Below are 24,909 nucleotides of genomic sequence, written 5' to 3'. Positions count from 1 at the left end.
CAACTCTGTGCTCACATAGAGAATTACCAACTCCTAGACCAGTATCAATCTGGCTTTTGGGAGGGGCACAGTACCAAATCGGCTCTCACTCACGTTATGGATGACATTTTAAAAAAGCTCGATCAAAACGAATCCTGCCTCCAGATCCTCCTTGACATTTCCTCCGCATTCGACATGGTTAATCATGACAACCTCCTATCTATTCTGCAAAACAGGATGGGTTTTTCTGATCAGGTGCTACAATGGTTCTCGTCCTTCCTACTCCACAGATATCAAAGAGTCAGGGCAAATCACTCATTCTCCCAGCCCTCTCCAGTACTCGTGGGGGACCCCCAATGGTCTGCCTTATCTCCTATCCTCTTCACCCTTTTTTTGAAACCATTAGCTAACTCACTAAACACCACGGGCATTCTTTTCCATATGTAAGCAGACGACATGCAGCACTATTTCAAATTCTCCTCCCCGGAAAAATCATCTCACTCAACACTACCCTAACGTCTACTCAAAACTGGTTAACTGAGAATCATCTTCTGCTCAACACCTCTAAAACGGAATTCTTGCTCATCTCACCTCTGAACCACATCCCCAAGCTAGACCTTTGGATGAGTCACCTCACTGCTTTCAACTGCACTCCTCTCATCATAGACTCCTTCCTCCAAATCTCTCGGAGTCACCATGGACAAGCACCTGAATATGAAAAATCATATCAGCAATATATTTGAGGGAGCAAACCACATGATGAGGACACTCAGAAATATCAAACCTTTCCTTTCAATTAATGATTTCAAGAAGGTGGTCCAAGCGCTTGCCTTTCCAAGGCTAGACTACGGCAGCACTACCCCCTGTGGCATTCCCAAATACACCCGGCTCCACTAAGGGCATCACTGAATGATGCGACTAGACTGGTTACAGGCACCAAACGTAATGAGCACATATCCCCAGTGCTAAAATCTCTAAATTGGCTCCCCTATGATGCACGAATTAAGTTAAAGATTGCTGTTCTGAAGCACAAAGCCATCCACTTCAATAGTCCCAGGTACCTTGCGCAAAAACTTGTACTATCCTGTGGTGTAAGAGCCTCAAGAAATGCCACTACTTCCCTCTTGAAACCACTCATCCTTAACAAAAAGAGAACTTGTCACCGAGCCTTTTCTGGCGCTGCCCAAAAGATATGGAACTCTCTCCCACCGAAGTACGCAGAATCTCCTCAACGACAGTGTTCAAACTGGAAGTCAAAAGATTCCTTATAAATAAATTCTTAACGTAATTGGGCTAGGCTCACCTGCTTGATGACATTGTCCCTGCTACCATGGTACCATCATTTGATACTGCTCTTCTTTACCACATACTGTGACCCCCTTCGTTGCCCGTATACACCTGCTTATTATAACCCTCCATGTTGCAATTGTCTTGTTATTTGCGATCATTCTTGTTTTTACTCCTACTTGATGTAGATATTACATTCATGTCCTTCCTTCCATCCTAATGTAAAGCGCACTGATATCCTCTAGGATCTCGTTTGCGCTAAATAAAACTTTATAAATAAATAAATGTTAAATATTTTTCATATGAAAAGTATATTATAAAATGTAATTTCATTTGATTTAACATTAATGAATAAATGGTTTGTTTTAAATATGTTTAATTTTGTATTTTGCTCGATATTTATATATTTTCATAAAAAAATTACGAGTTGCTAATAGTAAATCTAAATCCTTTGAACTCCAAAACGTTCCCTACATTTGCTTATGCAACAGTGGAAACAGTAAATCTAATTTATTTATTTTATTTATAAAGTTTTATATAGCACAAACTTGATCCCGAAGGATATCAGAGCGCTTTACAGTTTCAAGGAAAGGAAGGTAACAGTTCAATACATGAGTCAAATGGGGAATCTACATAGATATTGAGTCAAATAGGGCTCACATAACAGGCCGTTTACAAACGTGGGGTCAGCAAAGAATAGGCTAGTCGCTGATACATATCGACATAGAAGGGGAGCAAATGAGATAACAAGAGAAAAAGGAGAGGAAAAAAAAAACCAATAACAATAAACAAGATTTTTGTCCAAGGCAATTAGAGCAGACAGTCACACAACATATTAAGGTAAGAACTTATTCATGAAGGATCTTTTTACTTCCAGTTTGAAAGCAACCTTGGAGGAGATTCTACGAATTTACGGTGGAAGAGAGTTCCAGATTTTTGGTGCAGAACCGGAGAAAGCTCGTTGGCATGTTCTATTTTTGCGAAAGATCTGAGGTTTCAGGAGGAAAGTATTAGCACTCCTAGACGGTCTACCCCCTCCGGATAGTTCTAGCTTTTGCGCTAGATAGTTGGGGGTTTTGAAGTGGAGGGCTTTGTGAGTTAGGCAGGCAATCTTAAGCTGAATACTGGCTTTATAGGGCAGCCAGTTGAGAGATTTTAAGACCGGGGAGATGTGGGCATTTCGCTTGGTGCCCGTAACCAATCTGGCCGCAGCGTTCAATGATGCCCTTAGTGGGGCCAAGGTATATTTGAGGGGGGCCACAAAGCGTAGCACTGCCATAGTCAAGCCTCGGCAAAACAAGCGCTTGGACCACTTGCTTAAAATCTGCTTGAGGTAGGAAAGGTTTGAGATTCCGGAGTGTCCTCAGAAGGTGGTTAGCTCCCTTGCACACATTGCTGATATGAGTCTTCATGTTCAGGTGCTTGTCCAGGGTGATTACTAGAGATTTAGCTGAGCTAATAATGCGGGGGAGCAGTTGAAGGCTGTGAGTTGGTTCATCCAGAGGTCGATTTTAGGAGTGTTTTTTTGGGGAGAAATTAGGAGGAATTCTGTTTTGGAGGTGTTTAGCAGGAGGTGGTTCTCAGATAACCTGCTTTGAGTAGTCAGTAGGGTGGAGTTGAGTGAAGTGATGTTATCCGGGGAGGAGATTTTCAGATAGATTTGGGTATCGTCTGCATACATATGGAAGAGAATGTCCATGGATTTTAGTTCATTAGCTAATGGTTCCAGGAACAGATTGAAGAGAATGGGAGATAAAGAAGACCCTTGGGGAACCCCCATGGTGACTGGTGATGGCTGGGAGAGAGAGTGGTTCGCCTTAACTCTTTGGGATCTGTGCTGGAGGAAGGACGAGAACCATTGCAGCACCTGACCAGAGAGGCCCATCCTATGCTCCAGAATGAATATAGGAGGTTGTCATCATTGAAAGTGTCAAATGCAGAGGAAAGGTTAAGTAAGATAAGGAGGCAGGATTCATTTCGGTCAAGCATTATTAAAATGTCATCCATCACGTGAGTGAGAGCCGAATCAGTGCTGTGCCCACTACGAAAGCCAGATTGGTGTTGGTCCAGGAGATGGAAATTTTCGATGTGCACACTTAGTTGTGACTGGACTCATTTTTCAAGGAGTTTGGCTAGTGTGGGAATGCTGGAGATAGGGCGGAAGTTGTTAAGATCAGCTCTGTCTGCGGTAGTTTTTTTAAATATAGGTGTTACCTGTGCAGCTTTTAGGCATTCTGGGATTGTGCCTTGTGACAAGGATGCATTGACGATCTTTGTCCAGATGGGAGAGATGACATCCTTAATTACTTTGAAGATGGAGGGTGGTAACGGGTCACTGAAGTGATTAGATGGGTTGATACTCCGAAGAACCTTTTTGATATCACTTTCATTGAGGGGGTAAAGGTGTCCCAGGATGCACTGTTCTTGATACCCCGGCTACTCGGTTCAAACTTGTCTAGTAAGGCCAGGGGGGGTGCAGACCCATTGGGTAGCAATAGAGCCCACCTGGTTTCCAGATCAATGTTAATGAGTCAAGCTTTCTCTGTAAAGAAAGCAGCCAGATCATCACATGAGGGAGGGCTGACTTCAGACACAGATCGGTTAGGGGCTTCCACCGATTGTTGTTTAACCAGTTCAAAATGTTTCTTGGGGCGATTTGTAGCTTGGTTAAGTTGGGATCTGAAATATTCTGCTTTAGCTGTATTGATTTGTTTGTTATAAGAGATTCTTGCTGATCTACGGATTTTTAGCTGGTCCGCGGATGGAGTGAATCTCCAGGAACGTTCGATAGCCCTTAGATTGTGCCGTACCGAGTATTGGTTGCCTTTGAACCAAGGTTTGGATATTTTTGTAGGTGCATTTTTTTGTTGGAGAGGAGCCATGGAATCCATGATGCTAGAAATAGAAGAGTTGGTGATTATGAGGTCTAGTGTTTCCCCTTTAATATGGGTAGGCTGGTCACAGTGTTGAATCAATTTGTGATCATTCTAGAAAGAATTGAGGCATGATACAGTCCCCAAGGTAGATGTGGGACTGCGTAGAATCTACATTGCCAGAGATGATTTCCATTAATTGTTCGATGAAGGGGAGTTTGTCCCCTGGGGGGTGATAGAATGTGTGTAGTTTGTAAACCAGATGATTGTTACTAGAAATGTTGAGACAAAGGTATTTGCAAGTTACTGGCGAGGAGGACTCTGAGAGGGAGACTGCAAGCGTACTCTGATGTATACAAGCAAGGCCACCTCCCAACTTCTTAACTCTGTCTAGATGAATTATGTCATGGTTGGGGGGCACCAGGAGGTCTAGAATAGGAGTAGACGAGGGATTGAACCAAGTTTCTGTGAGGATAATGATGGCTATCTCATTATGTTGTATGAGGTCAAACATATCGGAGGCGAGTCTTTTGGCTGACCTGCAATTGAGTAGTATGCATTTGAGTGGTGCCGGTGTATGGGGGGGAGGAGTCTGAATGATGTTCACTCTTGTGAGATTGTCGTTGTTTATGACTCCTAGGTTGTGATGAGGTTCTCTGTTCGGGTTAGGGTGAATGGAGTGAATTATTTCCTTCGAAATCATGTTGATGTCTATGCTGGACGAGGAAGACTTGAGAAGGCTGTCAATTTCGTTGGGCGCAAGTCAGGTCAACGAGCTTCTTGGGCGAAAGGCTGCGTTAGGTAGGGGTACTGTTTTAGAGATAGTGGGGGAAGAGAGTTGGTCAAGGTGAGCTCTAGCAATGGTGCCGGGGGGGGGGGGGGCTCTGGGCAGGTTTGGACGAGAGAGTAGGGAGCTTAACAATGGGAGATATTCAAGTGAGAGGGTTTTCAAATCGTGGAGTTTGAGGGAGAGAAGGTGCAGCTGGAGGGAAATATCTACCAGGCGTGCCACCAAGTCTGGATGTTGGGAAAGGGGAGGAAGTTGAGTGTGGAGATCTGGAGAGGGGGAGGGTATCGATGTGTGTTAGAGGAGTCAGAGGCGGTAATGGGAGGTTCTGGGGGGGTGTGGTCACTGAGTATTAGCGGTGCTCCAGAATGCGTTGGCAAGACGTTTGGTAAAGGTGATAGGGTTAATGGCCGCGAAATGTGTGGTACGATCAGTTCAGAACCCGGCAGGGGCAAGGGAAGGGTGGTGGGGAGGAGGGAGGTAAATCTGAGGAGGAAATGGGAGCATCACTTTGGGGAGTCCTTGAGGTGACTAGTGCTAGATCTTGTCGCACAGAGGTTGAACTGTTAGCTACAGAGCTTTTGATATTCACAAAGAGTTTGTCGAACTGCTCTAGGTTTCGATAGGAAGCTTGAGTGAGAACAATCCCGTTGTTGTAGATAGTGGTGAGATCTACTCTGAATATAGGAGAGGAAGTAACAGAAAGACTAAATCCATGAGGTGTTTTCCTTATCTGTTTGACCAGGAAAAATGATATGAGGGTTTTTCTCCATTGGGCTCTTCTGTTCATGAAGAAGATTAGGTCATACATGATGTTACCATTAGACATACAGAAATAAGTGTTTCCGGGTGTATTTTGATTAAGTTGTGTTTGAATTTTTTTTATACATTCTTTGTGAGGGTAGGGGGATTAGTAATCTTGAAAGCACTAAGGCCCACTTGAGAGAGTGAGCCTTCAGTCGGACTGATGGTAGAGGCAGCCATGGTGGGGGGGATATGGGCACAAACTGAGGAGACTGTGAAGTCAAGGGAGAATTCTGTTCACTCACACATTGGCTGGGGTGAGTGATTAATAAGTAATTCCCTGTACTAATCCCGAGCCATCAGGTCTTTCATTGGGCACTATAAATGGAAAAAGCCTTTCCAAGATGGCCACCAATAGGTCGAGACTGGCTCATCTGGTAGTTGTAGTCCTTTTTTGCTTTCAGTGCCAAATCCTCAACAGAGTCCTATTTCCTTGTCGAGTCCTAAGGGCAAGGTTTTGAAATTCAGGGCAATCCCTGAGTGGTCTTCCCCTCAGGGCTACAATATAGGCACCAATTTGTATTAACTGGCAGTTAGTTATCTACGGAGGTGGGAATCAAAATGGAGAAATTCTCCCACGGCATCAGGGCTGCAGAAAGAGACCAGAAACAGTAATAATAATAATTAAAGTGTCCGTGCCCTCAAAGGCAAATGTACGCAGCCGAGAGGTGAATGATTGCGGCCTGAACTGTTTAGCCGTGAGCGGTCCTATTAATCTTGATAGAGTCCTAACCATATGAGACCCTCGGAGTCAGCTGCATTGCGTGACTCCCCGGGGCGAGCACTGGACCGTACCAGCTGCAGAAGCACACGGCCTGTAATTAGGCTCCCCTGAACGGTGCGCTCTCCAAGCTCAGTGGGACGACTAGGCAATAGTATAACGTCAGGCAGACAGTGGACCGCTGCCACCAGTGGCTGGGAGATCGCTCTCGAGGACAGGCGCCCTGCACCAAAGCTGTTCCCAGGAGTCGGCCCCCTGCGGGCAGCAGGCGTTACGTGGGCAGCGATCGGGGGACTCTCCGGTGTCTTGGTTGTTGGTTCCCGTCTCGAAGCTCAGGTGGTCAGCCCCTGCGGCCGCAGGCGCGGGGGCCCTAGGCGAAGGGTTCCTGATCCTAATTCCTGTTCCCAGGCATCCCGTCTTGTAGCTCCGATGGTCGCCCCCTGCGGTCAGCCTACGCGGGGGCCCAAGGCGAAGAATTGGCATCAGGAACCACAACCCCAAGATGCCGTGTTGATGCTAGATGTGCGGAGACGTCGTCTTAAGGATCAGCGGTCGATGTGGGCTCCCTGTAATCCTCTGTCAGTCAGCTGTGGGGAGGCACCCGATAGGCTCTTTAAGCGGACATCAATCCAATGGCAGACAGACCGATGGAAGGTATGTTGGGTCCATGAAAATGGTCGGTGGGTCCCAGTATGTTGAAGTGGAGTGTGAATGGACAGCAGGGCGATGGGTGGTAGGGTTAGACAGGGATATCGATCTGACCTCTACAAAGTCCAACACTTCCCAATTTTTACTTACTTTGGAGCGGGAACAGTAAATCTAACCTCTCCCTTCGAGTGTTTCTACCCCCCGCCCACCAGACGTTCGGGCCTAGTTGCTCTACTGAGCAAGCCTCCAAAATTGGAAGGGCACTAACTTAGCTAACCGGATCGTACTGTTAATAAAATGATGTAACCAATTCAGCCCTGCAGCCACAGGCTGTCAGAGAACTGCACACCACTCACTGATGCTGAAATTAATTGGACTGGCACCAGGGGGAGGCACGGTGCTATTAATAATTGAAAGTACATTTTGAGGCAGTTAGAGAAATGCCTTACCGAGGCACTACGTATTTTGTGAGGTTTCTCTCGAGGAGCAGCAATTGGTATGGGTCGCTTCACCTTAACGACTCCCTTGGCAAACACCTGCCCAAGCATGATTTTATTGCTCAGTAGCAGTTGTGCAGAGACAAACTTCGGACTCTCAAGAAAACTGTACAAACGGCTGGTATGTTTCTTAATGTGGAAACGATACACCCAACAAGGATGTCTGGCTCAGCTCTGTCAATTATATACCGACTTGCCCTCTCGTAATAAGCAAATATTCTAATCCACAAGAGGCCTAGCAGACGCTGTGTGTAACAGGCCAAGGAGGCGCACGGTTAGCAGTCACACATTTTACTCGCATGTCGCACACTTGACTCAACGGCGATAGGCGGCTCCACCATTCTGTCAAGTCATTCTTGCCCAGCGCGCATGAACATGATCCAGTATCATTCCCTGTAATTCCCCCACAGTCACTCATAACTTACCACCAGGTTGCCTTTGACAGAGTGGCTATCGCTGCTTCTGCACCGCTTGGTCAGGGCGTCGACAGGCCTACTCCAGCCTTCAGCCACTATGGCTCTGCCCCCTCTTGCCACGCTCACGTGAATGCACACCCACTGCCTAGCCCCACCTGCATCTAGTGAAAGTTCCAATTCTGACTCAGCTTTGTTTTGCTTGGAGGGAGCAGTCAGTAGAAAACTCAAATAGGCGCAGAGGAGTTAAATTCAGTCAGTTAACATAAGCACAGGAGTCAGTGAAAATCAATTAGTGCATGATTACTAGCGCTCCTGAGGACCCGCAATTATGTATGACTTTGCATTACAGTGCAGTGATACAGACCACCACACTGAAATGCGTTAGTCTAATGCCTGATGCGTGGTACTTGGCAGGGCTGAGACTTCCAAGACGAGTTAAGGCATGGTTTAAGTAGGTTCTTGCCTAGGGCCCTAGCCTTTAAGAGGAGCCTCCAGATAGTCTTGCTGTGATGACCTTGATTAATTCTTAAACCGATTTTTTTGAAGACCATTATACCTTAATTTATTTTTAAGGTGGGTGATGTGAGAGTCTATTATAGCCATTCTGCAGAGAAATGTTTATTTTTCATGCAACATCCATAAAAAAGTTTCTTTTAGATCACAATAGGACAAAACATATGAGAAATGGGAGTGTGACACAGATATTATTTGCAGTAATATTAGTGAACTGCTGATGTGTTACAATATTGATAACACATATCACTATCACCGAACATTAGATGTAAACACATTTAGAATTCTGACAATTGCGCCTGTATACTGTCAGTGACCTGGCCTAAGAGAGCAAGAAAGATGTGAAATGAAATCATAAATTCAAACCTGTTCTGAATAGGGGCCCTCAAAATAGGTTTGGCCCAGGGACCCCAAAATCCTTAAGATGTCCCTGGTAGACTTGCTGCATTTCTTTGTTTAATAGGGTGCAGCCGCGGGTCCAAGGCCGGCTCTAGGGGAGTGTGACCGGTGCCACTGTACCGGGTGCGGACTTTGGGGGGAGTTGGTGGGGAGAACACCATGTTAGCATGTATATTATTGTTTTAATAGCACCTGCTGCAATGTTCCTTGACTCCAGCAATTTTCATGCAATAATAAATATGTCAAGATAACTCTCTGTGAATATGCCTGCTGCAAAGAATGTGCACCATGCAGATCTCAAAGTGCCCGGCTGACCCACTGCGGTATCTATAAAAAAGACACCGGAATGGAACGCCAAAGCAAATTCCTGCAGGGCATGGACTACCAAGTCCATGCATGTATGTATCCCCAGCTATGTGATCTTGTATAGGCTCCCGACATTTCCCCACCCTATGAACAGAGCTCTAGTTGAGACTCTTTAGTGAAACCTTATATTGGTGCCACTGTTGGAGTCCTGTGCTTTTCTAAAGCCGATGTGTACTTGCCTGTGTAATCAATTCATGTCATGGTGTGTATGTAAATTGCAAACCTGCCTTAAGAGCCATCATGTGACACTTTATGTGTGGAATGCACCGTATTTTCAGTTTTTAAACAAAAGTTTGGAGTGATAATTGCACTGATATTTGTCACTGCACCCATATGCGCAGTCCGGTTCTTGGGGTACATAGCATTGGCTGCAGCACACAGAGACCCTACACTGCCACACACAGAGGAAACAAATTATAGGGAACATTGCTTAACATGGTAAGTGTCTGATCAAAAACGGCAGAAACCCTACAAAGGTCTGCTCTTGAAGCTTTGTGAAATGCACATATTGTTACAGGTTTGTTCTATGAATGACCTTTTCCTGTGCCTTGTCAATCTACATATCGACTAAGATGAAAGTGGCAAAAAAGTGCTACCAGAGAGACTAATCACCATTTGAAAAACTATTCCATGCAATAACCTTGAAAGCTAGTTTGCAAGTTGGCAGATTTTCCAAGCAGGCAGCATGCTGCCTTACAGCTAAATCTGTGCGACACATATATTGCATGCCTAAAACAACAGGGGGAATGACATACTGAAGTTGGTCAGCATATGTAAGGTTCTCAGATTAAAAATGTTGAAAGACAAAAAAACTTGCATTAAAAATAAACAATGACTAAAACTTTGGAGTCAAAAGCATCTGAGAACAGTACAGCTAAGTATTTTGAGGCAGAAAGACAGGGAAAGAGTTCATCATAATTTTTTCTTTAATGGTTAGAGTATGGTATAGGTTTATATATGCGAGAGGTCCAAAAAAAGAAATAGCATGGAGTTTACCATTAGGGTAGGTGAAATGGTATGGTTAGCATTAAAAAAATGCAGGGATAAACTATAGAGGTCCAGGAGGGCCTGATTGGTACCAGATATTCAGAATAACCATAGCTATCTTTATTAGCTCCATTTAAATACAAGGCACGTAAATGTATCCAAGGTGAACATCCTGAAAATGTGCGACCGATTTATGCTGAGTTCCAAGTTTAGGATAAGGGCTACAGTTATGCTCAGCATTAGTGTCAGTTGGCTTAAGAAGGAAGGCTAAGCTAAAGGTAAGGTTGACAGTTGGGAGAAAAGGAGAGGGTTAGTTTTGGGGCAAGATGAGCCCACACACTCTCTCTATCTTTAACAAGAAAGGCAATATCAGACTGAAATGTAACTTAGAAGTCCTAAACGAAAGGTCTAAGACCTTTGAAAAAAGGGTTATTTTTTCACAAAGCACTTCTATGGAAAAAGTGGAGTGTGCCCCTGTGGTGCTAGCTAGTTGAAGGTTTGAGTATTTACCAAATAAAGAAGATGATGAAAGGACGCAGAGGGCAATTGTGATTGTTTTCTAATATGAAAAATACATCCAATGCTATTTTTCAAGATGTGAACCAGAACCTTAATAACAGTTTTGTAGACTATCCAATGGTGCTAGGATTAAAGGTACCTGTTGGGGCTTCAGTCCTATTTTGTGAGCCTTCAGCACAGATCTATCAAAAAAAATTTAAGGCACATGGAGAGGGTATAGAAAAGAGAGAAAGACGAAGACTGAGATTTAAATTTGAATTCCTGAAACAAATGTCCTGGATCTTTCAATAAATGTATTGTTTCATTAAAAACTCCCATGGAAAAGACAATTTGTGAAACAATGGTGCTAGCTAGTTAAAATTTCTATTACTGAAAAACCAAGGAAGATGATAAAACGACGCAGAGGGCGATTATGGGTTTTTTTCTTACATGAAAATGCATCCAAAGTGATTTCTCTAAATGTGAACTAGGACTTCAATAACAGTTTTGTAGACTATCCAATGGTGCTAGAATTAAAGGTACCTGTTGGGGCTTCAGTCGTATTTTGTGAGCCTTCAGCACAGATCATCTGTGTGTCTCGACCCAAAGTCTCTCTTTCAGTCTGTACATCATCATTTCGTTCGGCCATAGTTTTCATGACATTATCTGAAGAAGAGGAACAGAAACTTAGATAATTCATAAATCAATCATTTATTGCCAGAAACGTAGAGGTGGTGATTTATTGGTACTGCAAGGGGAGGGGTTAGATGGAATTTTTGTTTGTTGAATTAAATTGAATATGCAGAATTGCAGATCTCCAACAGAAACACATGTAGAATAGTGACAAAGAAAAAAGATTCTTGGGTTAGAATGATAGGTCACTGGGTGCCTGAAAGGTTTATGGGCTTTTGTGAAAAATGAAATGTTAGAATATCTAAGGCAGTATAGCCAAAACAAATATCAAAACAATTTTAAGGCACATGGAGAGGGTAAAGAAAAGAGAGAAAGACAATATTAGACTGAGATTTAAATTTGAATTCCTGCAAAAAATGCCCTGGGTCTTTTAAAAAAGAAAACAAGTTACTTACCTGTAACTTTGGTTCCCCAGTATTGGTAACTTTCATAGATTCCCATGCTTTGTATCATTCCCTGTCGTCGGAATGGGAGTCTCGGTAAATAGAAAAATACCATAGCAGTAGATACAAAAGAGAAAGAAAGGCCTAGACCTCATCTCATTTTGTAGCATATCCACCTCCTTTTGTAAAAGAGACCAAAAACTTGCAACAGCCAATAAGAACAGCCTCACCCCATAGAACCCTCCTGAGAGAGCCTCAGAGCCTCAGATTTTCGTAGCAGATGTGTAACAGTAACCACACCTGCTAAAGGCTGTGCTTTCCCAGGGGAGGAGGGTGGACGCATGGGAATCTATGAAAGTTACCAATACTGGGGAACCAAAGTTACAGGTAAGTAACTTGTTTTATTGCCCCAGTATTGGAACTTTCATAGATTCCCATGTTTTGTATCAGAGTAGCTAGCAGTAAGCAATAAGTGCACATTTTGTTACATGAGTATCAACATACCTTAGTATACTTATGTTCATATGAAGCAAAAATATATCTTGCCACAATAGATAGGAAACCATTATCCGATACAAAATGTGCAATCATAGGTAGGAGGGATAGAAGGGAAAGCTCACCTCTCATTGGAAAAGATTCCTCAGGACTGCTTGTCCGACTGCCGCTTCGCTCCTTATGGAAGAGTCCAAGCAGTAATGCTTTGTGAACGTGTGGGTACTGCTCCATGTAGCAGCCCTACAAATGTCTTTGATAGGAACCCCAGCGGAAGAGAGCAGCCGAGGATGAGACTGATCTCGTAGAATGAGCTCGTACATGTTTTTCTAATGACTTATCCGCCGCCTGGTGACAATAGTGAATTGCACTGGAAATCCAACGTGAAATGCCTTGTTTTGAAAGCGGAAAACCTTTCCGCAGAGCACTATAAGTAACGAAGAGCTGTGAAGACTTCCTGAAACTCTTTGTCCATTCTAGATAAAAGTTTAAACATCTTTGGACATCCAAGGAATGTAGAGACCTTTCTGCTGGAGATGAAGGTCGAGGGAAAAAAAGATTTTAGAACTACCGGTTCGTTTAAATGGAAATCCGAAGGGACCATTGGAATGAATTTCTGATTTGTTCTTAGGATTAGAGTCTTTTTTGAACTGTATTGAACTGTATAAAAGGTTCCATAATGCTCAGAGCTTGTAGTTCCCCAACCGTCCTAGCTGACGTCAAGGCTAAAAGGAGAGCTACCTTCCACGATAGGAACTTAAGATCCGCTCTGTGAATAGGTTCAAATGGAGGTCTTATGAGATGAGTCAGAACCAAATTGAGTTTCCAGACTGGAGGCGGAGGCCGGACTGGAGGAAAAACCCTGAAAAGACCTTTTAGGAATTGCTTGACGATTCTCGTGGACCAAATGTGGTGGTGGGCCTCAGCAAAGCCTACCAGTGCTAGGGGTTCGCCCTTCTCTGCACAAAGTCCTCAGACCAATAGGATAGAAGTTGGCATGGAAACTGGAATATAAAACAAAGCTTTTATTAACCTCATGAGGTGGAACTAAATTCACACAATACCCTTCGGTAATGTATGAAGTAGCACACTGAACAGAAGGAGCATGGTCCTTTTATACCCACACAGGGGCTCAAAAGAAGGCTGTACAAGTACAAGAAGAAGGGTTTAGGTACATATAAGGTCATACAGAATATGCACAGTCAATATGTGGGAGGAGTTAACAGTTGCTAATTCTAGTAAACACATCCTGACATTTACAGACTAGTAACAGCTGCATGGACAGCTGCAAGCTCAACTGAGCATGTGCAAAGTGGAAGAGGCTAAATATAACCTGTCTCTAGACAGAGTACAAGAGCAGACAACAGAAAGGTAGGACAGAGCACATGGTGAGCACGTGGCAGCACATGGCAGACAAGATGGCTGCCGGAAAACAAGATGACTTCAGCTGATGCTAACCCTGATCGCTGCCAAATTACAACACAAAGAGAAGGACCTGAGGCTGTCCGCCTGAATCTAGAGATAGCTGCCAGGTGTACTTTGATGGAAGAACGTGCCAGGCCTGACTTAGCCAGAGAAAGAATGTAAGGTAATATCTGGTGAGGAGCAGAAGAGAACGGATGGAGATTTTGTCGATGGCACCATAAGCAGAAACGTTTCCATTTCGTGCGATAGGTCTTATTTGTACTTGGTGCACGGGCTTGAGATAATATTTCTTTACACTCCTGAGGGATATCTAAATTCTGGAATTCTCAGTGCTCAGGAGCCACGCTGTCAATTGGAGAGAGCTCGTGTCCTGATGCAGCAATTGGCCCTGGGACATAGTCAACAGTGATGGAATTGGCCGTAGATGAATTGGCTGATCCTGAGCGAGCAGGAGAAGCTCTGTGAACCAAAATTGGCGGGGCCACGCTGGTGCGATCAAAATCATTCTGCAAGGTTCCGTCTTGAGTTTCCTTATAAGCCTCGGAATCAGTGGAATTGGAGGAAAGGCGTAAACAAATGCGCCTGACCAGGCTATTGAAAGAGCGTTCCCCAGAGAACCGGGATGGTGATCCCTGCTTCCGTAGAATTGGCATTTTTTGTTGTCTGGACTCGCAAACAGGTCTACGGACGGAGTGCCCCAACAGGCGAAGACATCGTTGAGTGTGTCCTGATCCAGCTCCCACTCGTGACACATTGATTTCAGACGACTCAATGTATCCGCTGTCGCGTTGAGTGTACCTGGGAGGTGTTCTGCTGAGAGAGAAACTCGGTGGAAATTGCCCATTCCCATATTTCTTGGGCTTCCCTTGAAAGAACTGGAGATCTTGTTATGCCTTGTTCGTTTACGTAATGCATGGCCGTCGTGTTGTCCGTACGAACCAGTGCTGTGGCATACGGAATTCTTGGAAGGAAAGCTTGCAACCCTAAATGAATGGCCTTGAGTTCCAGGAGATTGATGTGGAAAGCACGCTGCTCGGGCGTCTAATAACCGTTCACCTGTAAATCTTGTAACACTGCTCCCCAGCCTTCCAGCGAGACATCCGTGGTCAGAGGGAGATGGAGCAATCCTGAAAGTGAGACCCTTTGAGATATTGTCTCTTATCGTCCACCAATTGGCCGCTTTCCTCATTAATGGTGTCACTGTTATTTTGTCGCTGAAAGTGCCTTCTGTCTGGCACCATTGCTTGTCTAGCTGCTCCTGCAGCGGGCACATATGTAGTCTGCAGTGCGGAATTAAGGGTATGGAAGATGAAATCGATCCTAGGAGCGACTTGTAGAGACAGACAGATAGAGACCTTTTCTTTTGTAAGAGACGAGCCAAAAGAATGAGTCTTTTCTGTCTTTCCTGCGAAGGGAAAGCCTTGCTGCAACTTGTATCCAGAATGGAACCTAGGAATTTGGCCGACCTGGATGGGCGAAGAACTGACTTGCTCCTGTTGAGTTGTAGACCTAGCTGATCGAAAAGTCGAATGCAACTCTCAACTGCTCTGGAAGTTGCTTGAAAATATGGAGCTTTTATTAACCAATCGTCTAGGTAGGGAAAAACCTCTAGAGATTGCTTTCTGAGAAACGCCGCCACCGGGGCTAAAACCTTTGTGAATATCCGTGGGGAGGATCTGAGCCCGAAAGCCAGGACTTTGAATTGAAAGTGGCTCCTGGCTACTGTGAAGCGTAAGAATCGTCTGTGAGCTGGATGAATTGGTACGTGAAAATATGCGTCCTCGAGAGCCAGAGCTGCCATGTAATCTCCTGGATTGAGCAGACGTAAAATATCCTGAAGGGATACCATTCTGAATGATAGCTTTATGAGATAGGTGTTGAGCTCCCTTAGGTCTAAAATTGGGCGCCACTTCTCCTCCGTCTTGCGAACCAGGAAAAACCTGGAATAGAACCCTTCTCCTCTTTGAGACAGAGGTACAGGCTCTATCGCTCCCTTGATGAACATTTGATGGGCTTCGAGATGCAGAAGCTGTAGATGTTTTGTTTTGGTGGCGCGAGGGGCTATGGAAGGTTGGAGGTATTGAAATTTCAATGCGTGGCCAAACCGAATGATATTGAGGACCCACCAATCTGATGTTATGATCTTCCAGCTGCGTAGACAATGTGAAATCCTGCCTCCTACTGATGTTACCGGGGGAGGAGGAAGAGTAGACAGAGCCAAGAGGCCGCTATTAACGTTTAGAAGAATCTCTCCCCTGACGCCCCTGTCGACATCTTGCCGGCTGGCAAGAGAAAGACGCCGATTTGCCCTGCCGTTGAGAGTATTGAGGCCTATAAGCCTGTAAAGACTGCGAATAGGAGGAGTAGCGCTGTTGGTATCCTCCTCTGTAGTTTGAAAAAGTTTTCCTTTTGCCCCTCGGAAAGGTACCTTACGATATTGCAACGTGCCTAAGGACCTGGCTGTTTCTGTGTCCTTCTTGATGTCTTGTATGGCGTCATCTATATGCTTACCAAAAAGCATATCACCATCATAAGACAAATCTAAAACTTATTTTGTACCTCAGGGCGAAACCAAGTAGCCCGAAGCCAACCTTGTCTCCTCAGGACAGCCGAAACTGCCAGGGCACGAAAAGCAGTTGTAGCGATGTCCATGGCGCAGTCAATAATCTCTGAGGAAGATCGTTCCCCCTCCTCCAGAATCTTCCTTGCATCCGCTTTAGCACTGTCCGGTAGCTGGTCAACAAATGGAGATCAATTGCACCACATTTGGCGATCATATCGTCCCAAAATTGCAAGTGCGTTGGAGGCTCGAACCAGGAGGCTGGACATAGAAGAGAATCTCTTTTTTTTATTATTTATTTATTTATTTTTGGCCTCATTTGCCCTCTTCTCACCCCTGATTTCGCGATACCGCCCTGGGGCTGCTCATCTCATATGAAAGGGTTTCGTAGCTCTTAGGAGGAAGTGTACCACCTTGGCCGGTCTTCCTCGAGACTTATACCCGCCGAGATCTAAGAAGGCTTAATCATAGGACTTCACACACCTTTACCCTAATTTCACCCCCTTCACCCATAAATAACAAAAAAGGAGTCCAGAATCTATATCTTTCCTTTTGCCGATCCACAATATCCAGCTTAGCAATAGCCCTCAGTGCTCTTAACCATTTTTGTTCTGTCGGAGGGTCCGCTGACACCCAGTTTCTGCATATCTCCCTCCGGGCCAGCAGTATAGCATAAAAGAGAAATTTTGCTTTATCATCCAAGCCCTTTCCTTGTAAATCTAGTCTTCCCAGCATAACAAGTTCGGGGCTTACCTCAATCTGCTGGCCCAGTACCGCTGACAGACATGTACTTACAGCTTCCCAGAAGATCTTTATCGCCGGGCACGTAACAAACATGTGTATATCATCTTCATTGAAGCTGTTACATTTGGGACACGCCACCATTCCGCCAGCCTTGAACTTAGAGAGTTTTCTGGGGGACCAATATGCCCTGTGGAGGGTAAACAAGTGATTTTACTTTAGGTTTGCAGGTTTAACCACTTTATATAAGGTAAACATAGTTACTTGCCATTGGTCTTCTGACGCAATCCTCGGCAAGCACTCTTCCCACAAGGTCTCCGGCAAAGTAAATGGTCCATCCTCCAACTCCACAATTGACCAATACCACAACGCAACTTCTTTTTTAATTGGTCCTTCCGTCCCCAGCTTCTCTTCAAAAACATTGTGCTGACCGATTAAATTAACCTGGCCGGTCGCCCAACTTTGGATCTGTAGATATTTAAACCTTGAGAATTTGTGACCCCACTCCTGTTCACAATATGCCCACGGTGCTAAGCCCCCCTCTATAAACAATTCTCCCCACCTCTGTGGTCCATCTGTTTTCAATGTCTTTGCCAGCACATCTTTAGACCAGAGAGGAGCACCTGGCGTGTCCCAAATTGGTGCCATATAGCTAAAATATGGTAGTTTTGTTGCCCTCCTAATTTTAAACCAAACCGTCGCTAGATCCTTCAGTACTTTTAATCTAATTTTTTTGAAGAACTTTTGATCGGCAAATTTATACATATATCCATGTTGCTTCACGTTTTCCATATTAAGCAACGCACTCAACAATTTCCCTATATCTGAACTCCCCGGAGTGGCCAGCAGCATCCTACAGTTCTTCATCAGGAATGCCCATGAGTAAATCTGGAAGTCCGGGGGCCGCCAACCCTCCCTTCAAAAGTTTTCTCCTAATCTTTTTCCATGATAGGCGGGACCCTTTTGACGCCCAGATAAAAGACCCTATCTCGCTCTGTAACCTAACGGACCATTCCTTCTCAAATAAAAGAGGTAGTGAGTCAAACAAAAAAGTTATCTTGGGTAAAATCATAATTTTCACCAAGTTGACTCGACCGAATATTGTTAGTGGGAGGTGTGAGTGAGACCTCTTTCCTACCCTTAATAAAGTAGAAGAGAATCTCTTGCCCACGTTGTCCAGGCGTCTACCTTCCCTGGGCCGATGGGTTCTTTGACTTTCTCTGCGCCACCAGGGAGATCACGGAGTCCGGCTTCGGTTGGCCAACCAGGCAAGCAGGACTACCATCAGGGGCCATGTACTTTTTCTCCAGCCGCGGTAGGACAGCAATAACAGTAGTTGGAGACTGCATGACCTTCACCCCTTCATTCCATACGTGCTCTATGATGGGAATCGAGCTGATGGATTTCCTATACGGTTCTTTAAAATCATAGAGGAAGCAGTCCGATTGTACTACCGGAACAGGAAGACCAAATCTCTTTGAAGCTCTCTCCATGAGGTTGTGGAAACCCCCGATGTCTGCTGGAGGGGTATCTACCGGATCCGGTGAAGGTGAAGGGGGATCTGGTATAATATAGTCGTCCCATTCTTTATCTGGATTCGGGACCTCTGTCACATTCCGTCCATCATCTGAAGAATCGTCATCATCGTCATCACCAAAAGCTTGACCCTTGGTGATATTCTGCCTCTCTTCCGAGGGTTCTTGTTCTGGCGGCTGAACCGCAGAAACTGATGGAGGAGGGGGTGGTGGTGGTAATGGTGGAGGAGGTAGCTGCATGGATTCAGAGGATTGGGATAGAAGTCATTTATTAGGGAGGAGGGCATAGAAACCATACCCTGATGTGGTTGCTCCTGCGTTCTCTCCCTGGGAGGAGGTTGTCGTCCTTCTTCATAATAGTCATCAGAGTCTGAGTCCTGGTATTTCACCTAGAGCTGAGATGGACTGTACGCATCCCCATAAGGACTATCATCCTCATCTGAGTAGTCTTCATTCAAGAGTAAGGCCGGAGGCAGGGGTCATCCTCCGCTGAGATGTCATCTCCGGAGTAATTTGGCGTCTCTTAATTGAAATGTTAACTTTTTGCACCGTCGACGGAGTCGTCGTCGTCAACGATGGAATTGTCGTCGACGAGAGCATCGGTGTCGGAGAAAGGGTCACCGTCGACGGTGGAGAAATCGTCGACGAGCTCGTCGTCAGTTTCATAGTAGCCGTCGTCATCCCCATCGTCGATGCCATCTTCGTCGTCGTCGACACCACAGTCAGCGTCATCTTTGTCAACGTTGAGGTTATCAATATCGTCGACGACACTGAGATGGGACCTTGAGCTGTCAACGAAGACGTCGTCGAAGCTGTTGTCGTCGACGCTGTTGACGACGGGACTGTAATCGATGCCTGATGAAATTTAGCAGTCGTCGTCGACATACCTGATGATGCCATCGTCGACGAGCAGGTTTTCTTCTCTATTTTCCCCTCTTGAGGTAGGGAAGCTGGCTTTTTAAAACTTGTTGTCTTCCCAGATGGTGGAGAGAGAACAGAAGGCACTTGAGACCCCTTCTGTGTAGGAACCACCTCAGACACAAATCCCTCTTTCTCCTTTGCACCTCAGTGAGGAGATTTTCGGGGACTGGGCCTACTAGACCTATCCGAGGTCTTTTGAGAGGCCTTAGCAGGAGGCTCAGTTGAATTTGAAGGGGAAGACCTACCCCTCTTCTTAGATCTCCTTGATGAAGAAGCTGAGGAGGAATCCTTGCTATCACTTGAAATCACCTCCTTCTGTGACTTCATTTTCTGCAGCCAGGTCAAAAGTCTTCCTTCCCTGTCTCTCAATGTCTTGGTGGAGAAGGCTCTGCAGATCTTGCAATCAGTGGCCTTGTGGTCTGGGTACAAGAAATAAATACAATCCTTATGCTTGTCCTCCACATAAAGGGCCCGATGTAGGTAATTAGTATTTACCGATTGGTCAATACCGAATTTTACCGATTCGGTATTTACAAATCGGAAAATGTTATGTAGGTATATTTACCGAATGAATTAACGATTCGGCAATATTCGGTAATAATTGCCATTGATTTCTATGGGCCTTGAGGCCCATAGGAACCAATGGCAATTACCGAATCGGTAAATACCGATTCGGTAAAATTACCGAATTGACAAGGGGGACAGGGTGTCACTTTGACACCCTGTTGCACCCCTGATTCTGGCTTGTGTGCCATGTGGCACACATACATGCCCTAAGGGCATGTATGTGTGTCACATGGCACAGGTGTACATGCACAGATGTGCATGTACACAGGAATTCGTTATTTACCATCAAATTGTATTTGATGGTAAATAACGAATTCTAAAGGACCTGTGGCACTGTTTTCAGTGCCACCTACATGTAGATTTACCGATTCGGTAAATTTACCGAATCGGCACATTTCAGGCCCCCTACATGTCACAAACCGAATACCGGTTGGTAACGGCCGAAATCGGCCGTTACCGACCGGTATTTGGTGAGCTACATCTGGCCATAGGCTTTTCTTAGAACAGGTAGAACAAGCCTTAAAAAAGGCCTTCTTCTCTTTATCTGACATCTTGAAGAAAAATAGCTGAATTCAAAGCTGTAGAAAAAAACTGAGCAGAGCCCAGAAGAGACTCCCTTAGCACAACGTGCAGTAGAAAATCTGAGGCTCTGAGGCTCTCTCAGGAGGGTTCTATGGGGTGAGGCTGTTCTGATTGGCTGTTGCAAGTTTTTGGTCTCTTTTACAAAAAGAGGTGGATATGCTACAAAATGAGATGAGGCCTAGGCCTATCTTTCTCTTTTGTACCTACTGCTATGGTATTTTTCTATTTACCGAGACTCCCATTCCGACGACGGGGAATGATACAAAGCATGGGAATCTATGAAAGTTCCAATACTGGGGCAACTTATTGTTTCATTAAAAACTCCTATGGAGAAGACAATTTGTGAAACTGTGGTGCTACCTAGTAAAAATTTCTAGTACTGAAAATCAAAGTAAATGATAAAACGACACAGAGGGCAAATGTGTTGTTTTTTTTTACATGAAAATGCATTCAAAGTGATTTTTCTAAATGTGAACCTGGACCTCAATAACAGTTTTGTAGACTATCCAATGGTGCTAGAATTAAAGGTACCTGTTGGGGCTTCAGTAGTATTTTGTGAGCCTTCAGCACAGATCATCTGTGTATCTCGACACAAAGTCTCTCCTCCAGTCTGTACATCATCATTTCGTTCACCAATAGATTTCATGACATTATCTGAAGAAGAGGAACAAAAACCTAGATAATTCATGAATCAATCATTTATTGCCAGAAACGTAGAGGTGTGATTTATTGGAACTACAAGAGGAGGGGTTAGATGGAATTTTTGTTTGTTGAATTAAATTGAATATGCAGAATTGCAAATCTTTAACAGAAACACATGCAGAACAGTGACAAAGAACAAAAATTCTTGGATTAGAAGACTAGAGGCCAGATGGAGGTAATTCCCATTTACTGATTCTAAAATACCGAATTTTACCGATTCAGTATTTCAGATTCGGTAAATGGGATGTAGGTATTGATTCGGTACATTTTACCGAATCGGTAAGATTCGTTAAATACCGAATCGGTATTTACCGATTCGGTAATTCCCATTCATTCCTAAGGGCCTCCAGCCCCATAGGAATGAATGGGAATTACAGAATCCGTAAATACCGATTAGGTAAAAGGGGGAACACATTCAAGGGTGGCAGGGTGTCACTTTGACACCCTGTTGCACCCGCAAATAGTGCATGGGTGCACATGTGGCACACATACATGCCCTAAGGGCATGTATTTCTGCCACATGGCACTGTTAAAAATTGCAAATTATTGCTTTTTTTAGGGTTTTCGATATTTACCACCAACTTGTAGTTGGTGGTGAATAACGAATCCTGAAATGAGAAAAGCACTCATTTGAGTGCTCCCTACATTAAGGATTCGGTAATTTACTGAATCGGTATTTTAAGAATTCAGTAATTTACCAATTCCTTTAATTACCGATTCAGTAAATTACCTAATCCTTCAATTTGGCCTCCTACATCTGAAAAGCCTAATACCGGTCGGTAATGGCCGAAATTCTCTAATTTCGACCGTTACAGACCGGTATTAGGCTACCTACATCTGGCCCTAGGTCACTGGGTGCCTGAAAGGTTTAAGGGGCTTTTGTGAAATATGAAATGTTAGAATATCTAAGGCAGTGTAGCCAAAAAAAATATCAAAACTATTTTAAGTCACATGGAGAGGATATAAAAAAAAGAGAAAGGCAATATTATACTGAGATTTCAATTTGAATTCCTTAAAAAAATGTCCCAGATCTTTCCAAAAACGTATTGTTTCATTAAAAACTCCTACGGAAAAGACAATTTGTGAATCGGTGGTGCTAGCTAGTTAAAACTTCTAGTACTGAAAATCAAAGAAGATGATAAAACGACGCAGAGGGCAATTGTGGTTTTTTTTCTTACATGAAAATGCATCCAAAGTGATTTTTCTAAATGTGAACCAGGACCTCAATAACAGTTTTGTAGACTATCCAATGGTGCTAGAATTAAAGGTACCTGTTGGGGCTTCAATCGTATTTTGTGAGATTTCAGCACAGATCATCGGTGTGTCTTGACCCAAAGTCTCTCCTCCAGTTTGTACATCATCACTTTGTTCACCCATAGTTTTCATGACATTATCTGAAGAAGAGAAACACAAAATTAGATAATTCATGAATCAATCAATTATTGCTAGAAACGTAGAGGTGTGATTTATTGGAACTACAAGGGGAGGGGTTAGATGGAATTTTTGTTTGTTGAATTAAATTGAATATGCAGAATTGCAGATCTCTAACAGAAACACATGCAGAATAGTGAAAAGAACAAACATTCTTAGATTAGAAGACTAGGTCACTGGGTGCCTGGAAGGTTTAAGGGGCTTTTGTGAAATATGAAATGTTAGAATATCTAAGGCAGTGTAGCCAAAGCAAATATCAAAACTATTTTAAGGAACATGGAGGGGTATAGAACAAAGAGAGAGACAATATTATACTGAGACTTAAATTTGAATTCCTTAAAAAATTTCCCAGATCTTTCCAAAAACGTATTGTTTCATTAAAAACTCCTACGGAAAAGACAATTTGTGAAACTATGGTGCTAGCTAGGTAAAATTTTTAGTACTGAAAAATCAAAGAAAATGATAAAACGACGCAGAGGGCAATTGTGTTTTTTTTTCTTACATGAAAATGCATCCAAAGTGATTTTTCTAAATGTGAACCAGGACCTCAATACCAGTTTTGTAGACTATCCAATGGTGCTAGAATTAAAGGTACCTGTTGGGGCTTCAGTCGTATTCTGTGAGCCTTCAGCACAGATTATCTGTGTGTCTCGACCCAAAGTCTCTCCTCCAGTCTGTACATCATCATTTTGTTCACCCATAGTTTTCATGACATTATCTGAAGAACAGAAACAAAAACTTAGATAATTCAAGAATCAATCATTTATTGCTATAAACGTGGAGGTGTGATTTATTGGAACTACAAGGGGAGCGGTTAGATGGAATTTTTGTTTCTGGAATTAAATTGAATATGCAGAATTGCAGATCTCTAACAGAAACACATGCAGAATAGTGACAAAGAACAAACATTCTTGGATTAGAAGACTAGGTCACTGGGTGCCTGAAAGGTTTCAAGTGCTTTTGTGAAATATGAATTTTTGTTTGTTGAATTAAATTGAATATGCAGAATTGTCAAATCTTTAACAGAAACACATGCAGAACAGTGACAAAGAACAACAATTCTTGGATTAGAAGACTAGAGGCCAGATGGAGGTAATTCCCATTTACTGATTCTAAAATACCGAATTTTACCGATTCAGTATTTCAGATTCGGTAAATGGAATGTAGGTATTTATTCGGTACATTTTACAGAATCGGTAAGATTCGGTAAATACCGAATCGGTATTAAATACCGAATCGGTATTTACCGATTCGGTAATTCCCATTCATTCCTAAGGGCCTCCAGCCCCATAGGAATGAATGGGAATTACCGAATCAGTAAATACCGATTAGGTAAAAGGGGGAACACATTCAAGGGTGGCAGGGTGTCACTTTGACACCCTGTTGCACCCGCGAATAGTGCATGGGTGCACATGTGGCACACATACATGCCCTAAGGGCATGTATTTCTGCCACATGGCACTGTTAAAAATTGCAAATTATTGCTTTTTTTAGGGTTTTCGATATTTACCACCAACTTGTAGTTGGTGGTAAATAACAAATCCTGAAATGAGAAAAGCACTCATTTGAGTGCTCCCTACATTAAGGATTCGGTAATTTACTGAATCAGTATTTTAAGAATTCAGTAATTTACCAATTCCTTTAATTACCGATTCAGTAAATTACCTAATCCTTCAATTTGGCCTCCTACATCTGAAAAGCCTAATACCGGTCGGTAATGGCCGAAATTCTCTAATTTCGGCAGTTACAGACCGGTATTAGGCTACCTACATCTGGCCCTAGGTCACTGGGTGCCTGAAAGGTTTAAGGGGCTTTTGTGAAATATGAAATGTTAGAATATCTAAGGCAGTGTAGCCCAAAAAAATATCAAAACTATTTTAAGTCACATGGAGAGGATATAGAAAAAAGAGAAAGGCAATATTATACTGAGATTTCAATTTGAATTCCTTAAAAAAATGTCCCAGATCTTTCCAAAAACGTATTGTTTCATTAAAAACTCCTACGGAAAAGACAATTTATGAATCGGTGGTGCTAGCTAGTTAAAACTTCTAGTACTGAAAATCAAAGAAGATGATAAAACGATGCAGAGGGCAATTGTGTTT

The 24,909-nt window shown here is 43.6% G+C and overlaps 1 protein-coding gene across 1 annotated transcript in view; it reads right to left on the bottom strand.

Annotated features, from left to right (window-relative positions):
• Positions 1–23,373: 23,373 nt before the first annotated feature.
• LOC144783413 (uncharacterized) overlaps positions 23,374–24,909 on the bottom strand; it is a 54,626-nt gene continuing 53,090 nt past the window's right edge. Inside the window, exon 17 of the mRNA XM_078662401.1 lies at positions 23,374–23,525. Coding sequence (XP_078518527.1) covers positions 23,374–23,525 — 152 coding nt within the window. The remainder of the gene's footprint in view (positions 23,526–24,909) is intronic.

The sequence above is a fragment of the Lissotriton helveticus genome, chromosome 9 (assembly GCF_964261635.1).
Source record: "Lissotriton helveticus chromosome 9, aLisHel1.1, whole genome shotgun sequence".
Lineage (NCBI taxonomy): Eukaryota > Metazoa > Chordata > Amphibia > Caudata > Salamandridae > Lissotriton > Lissotriton helveticus.
This window is presented reverse-complemented; position numbering and strand designations above follow the sequence as displayed.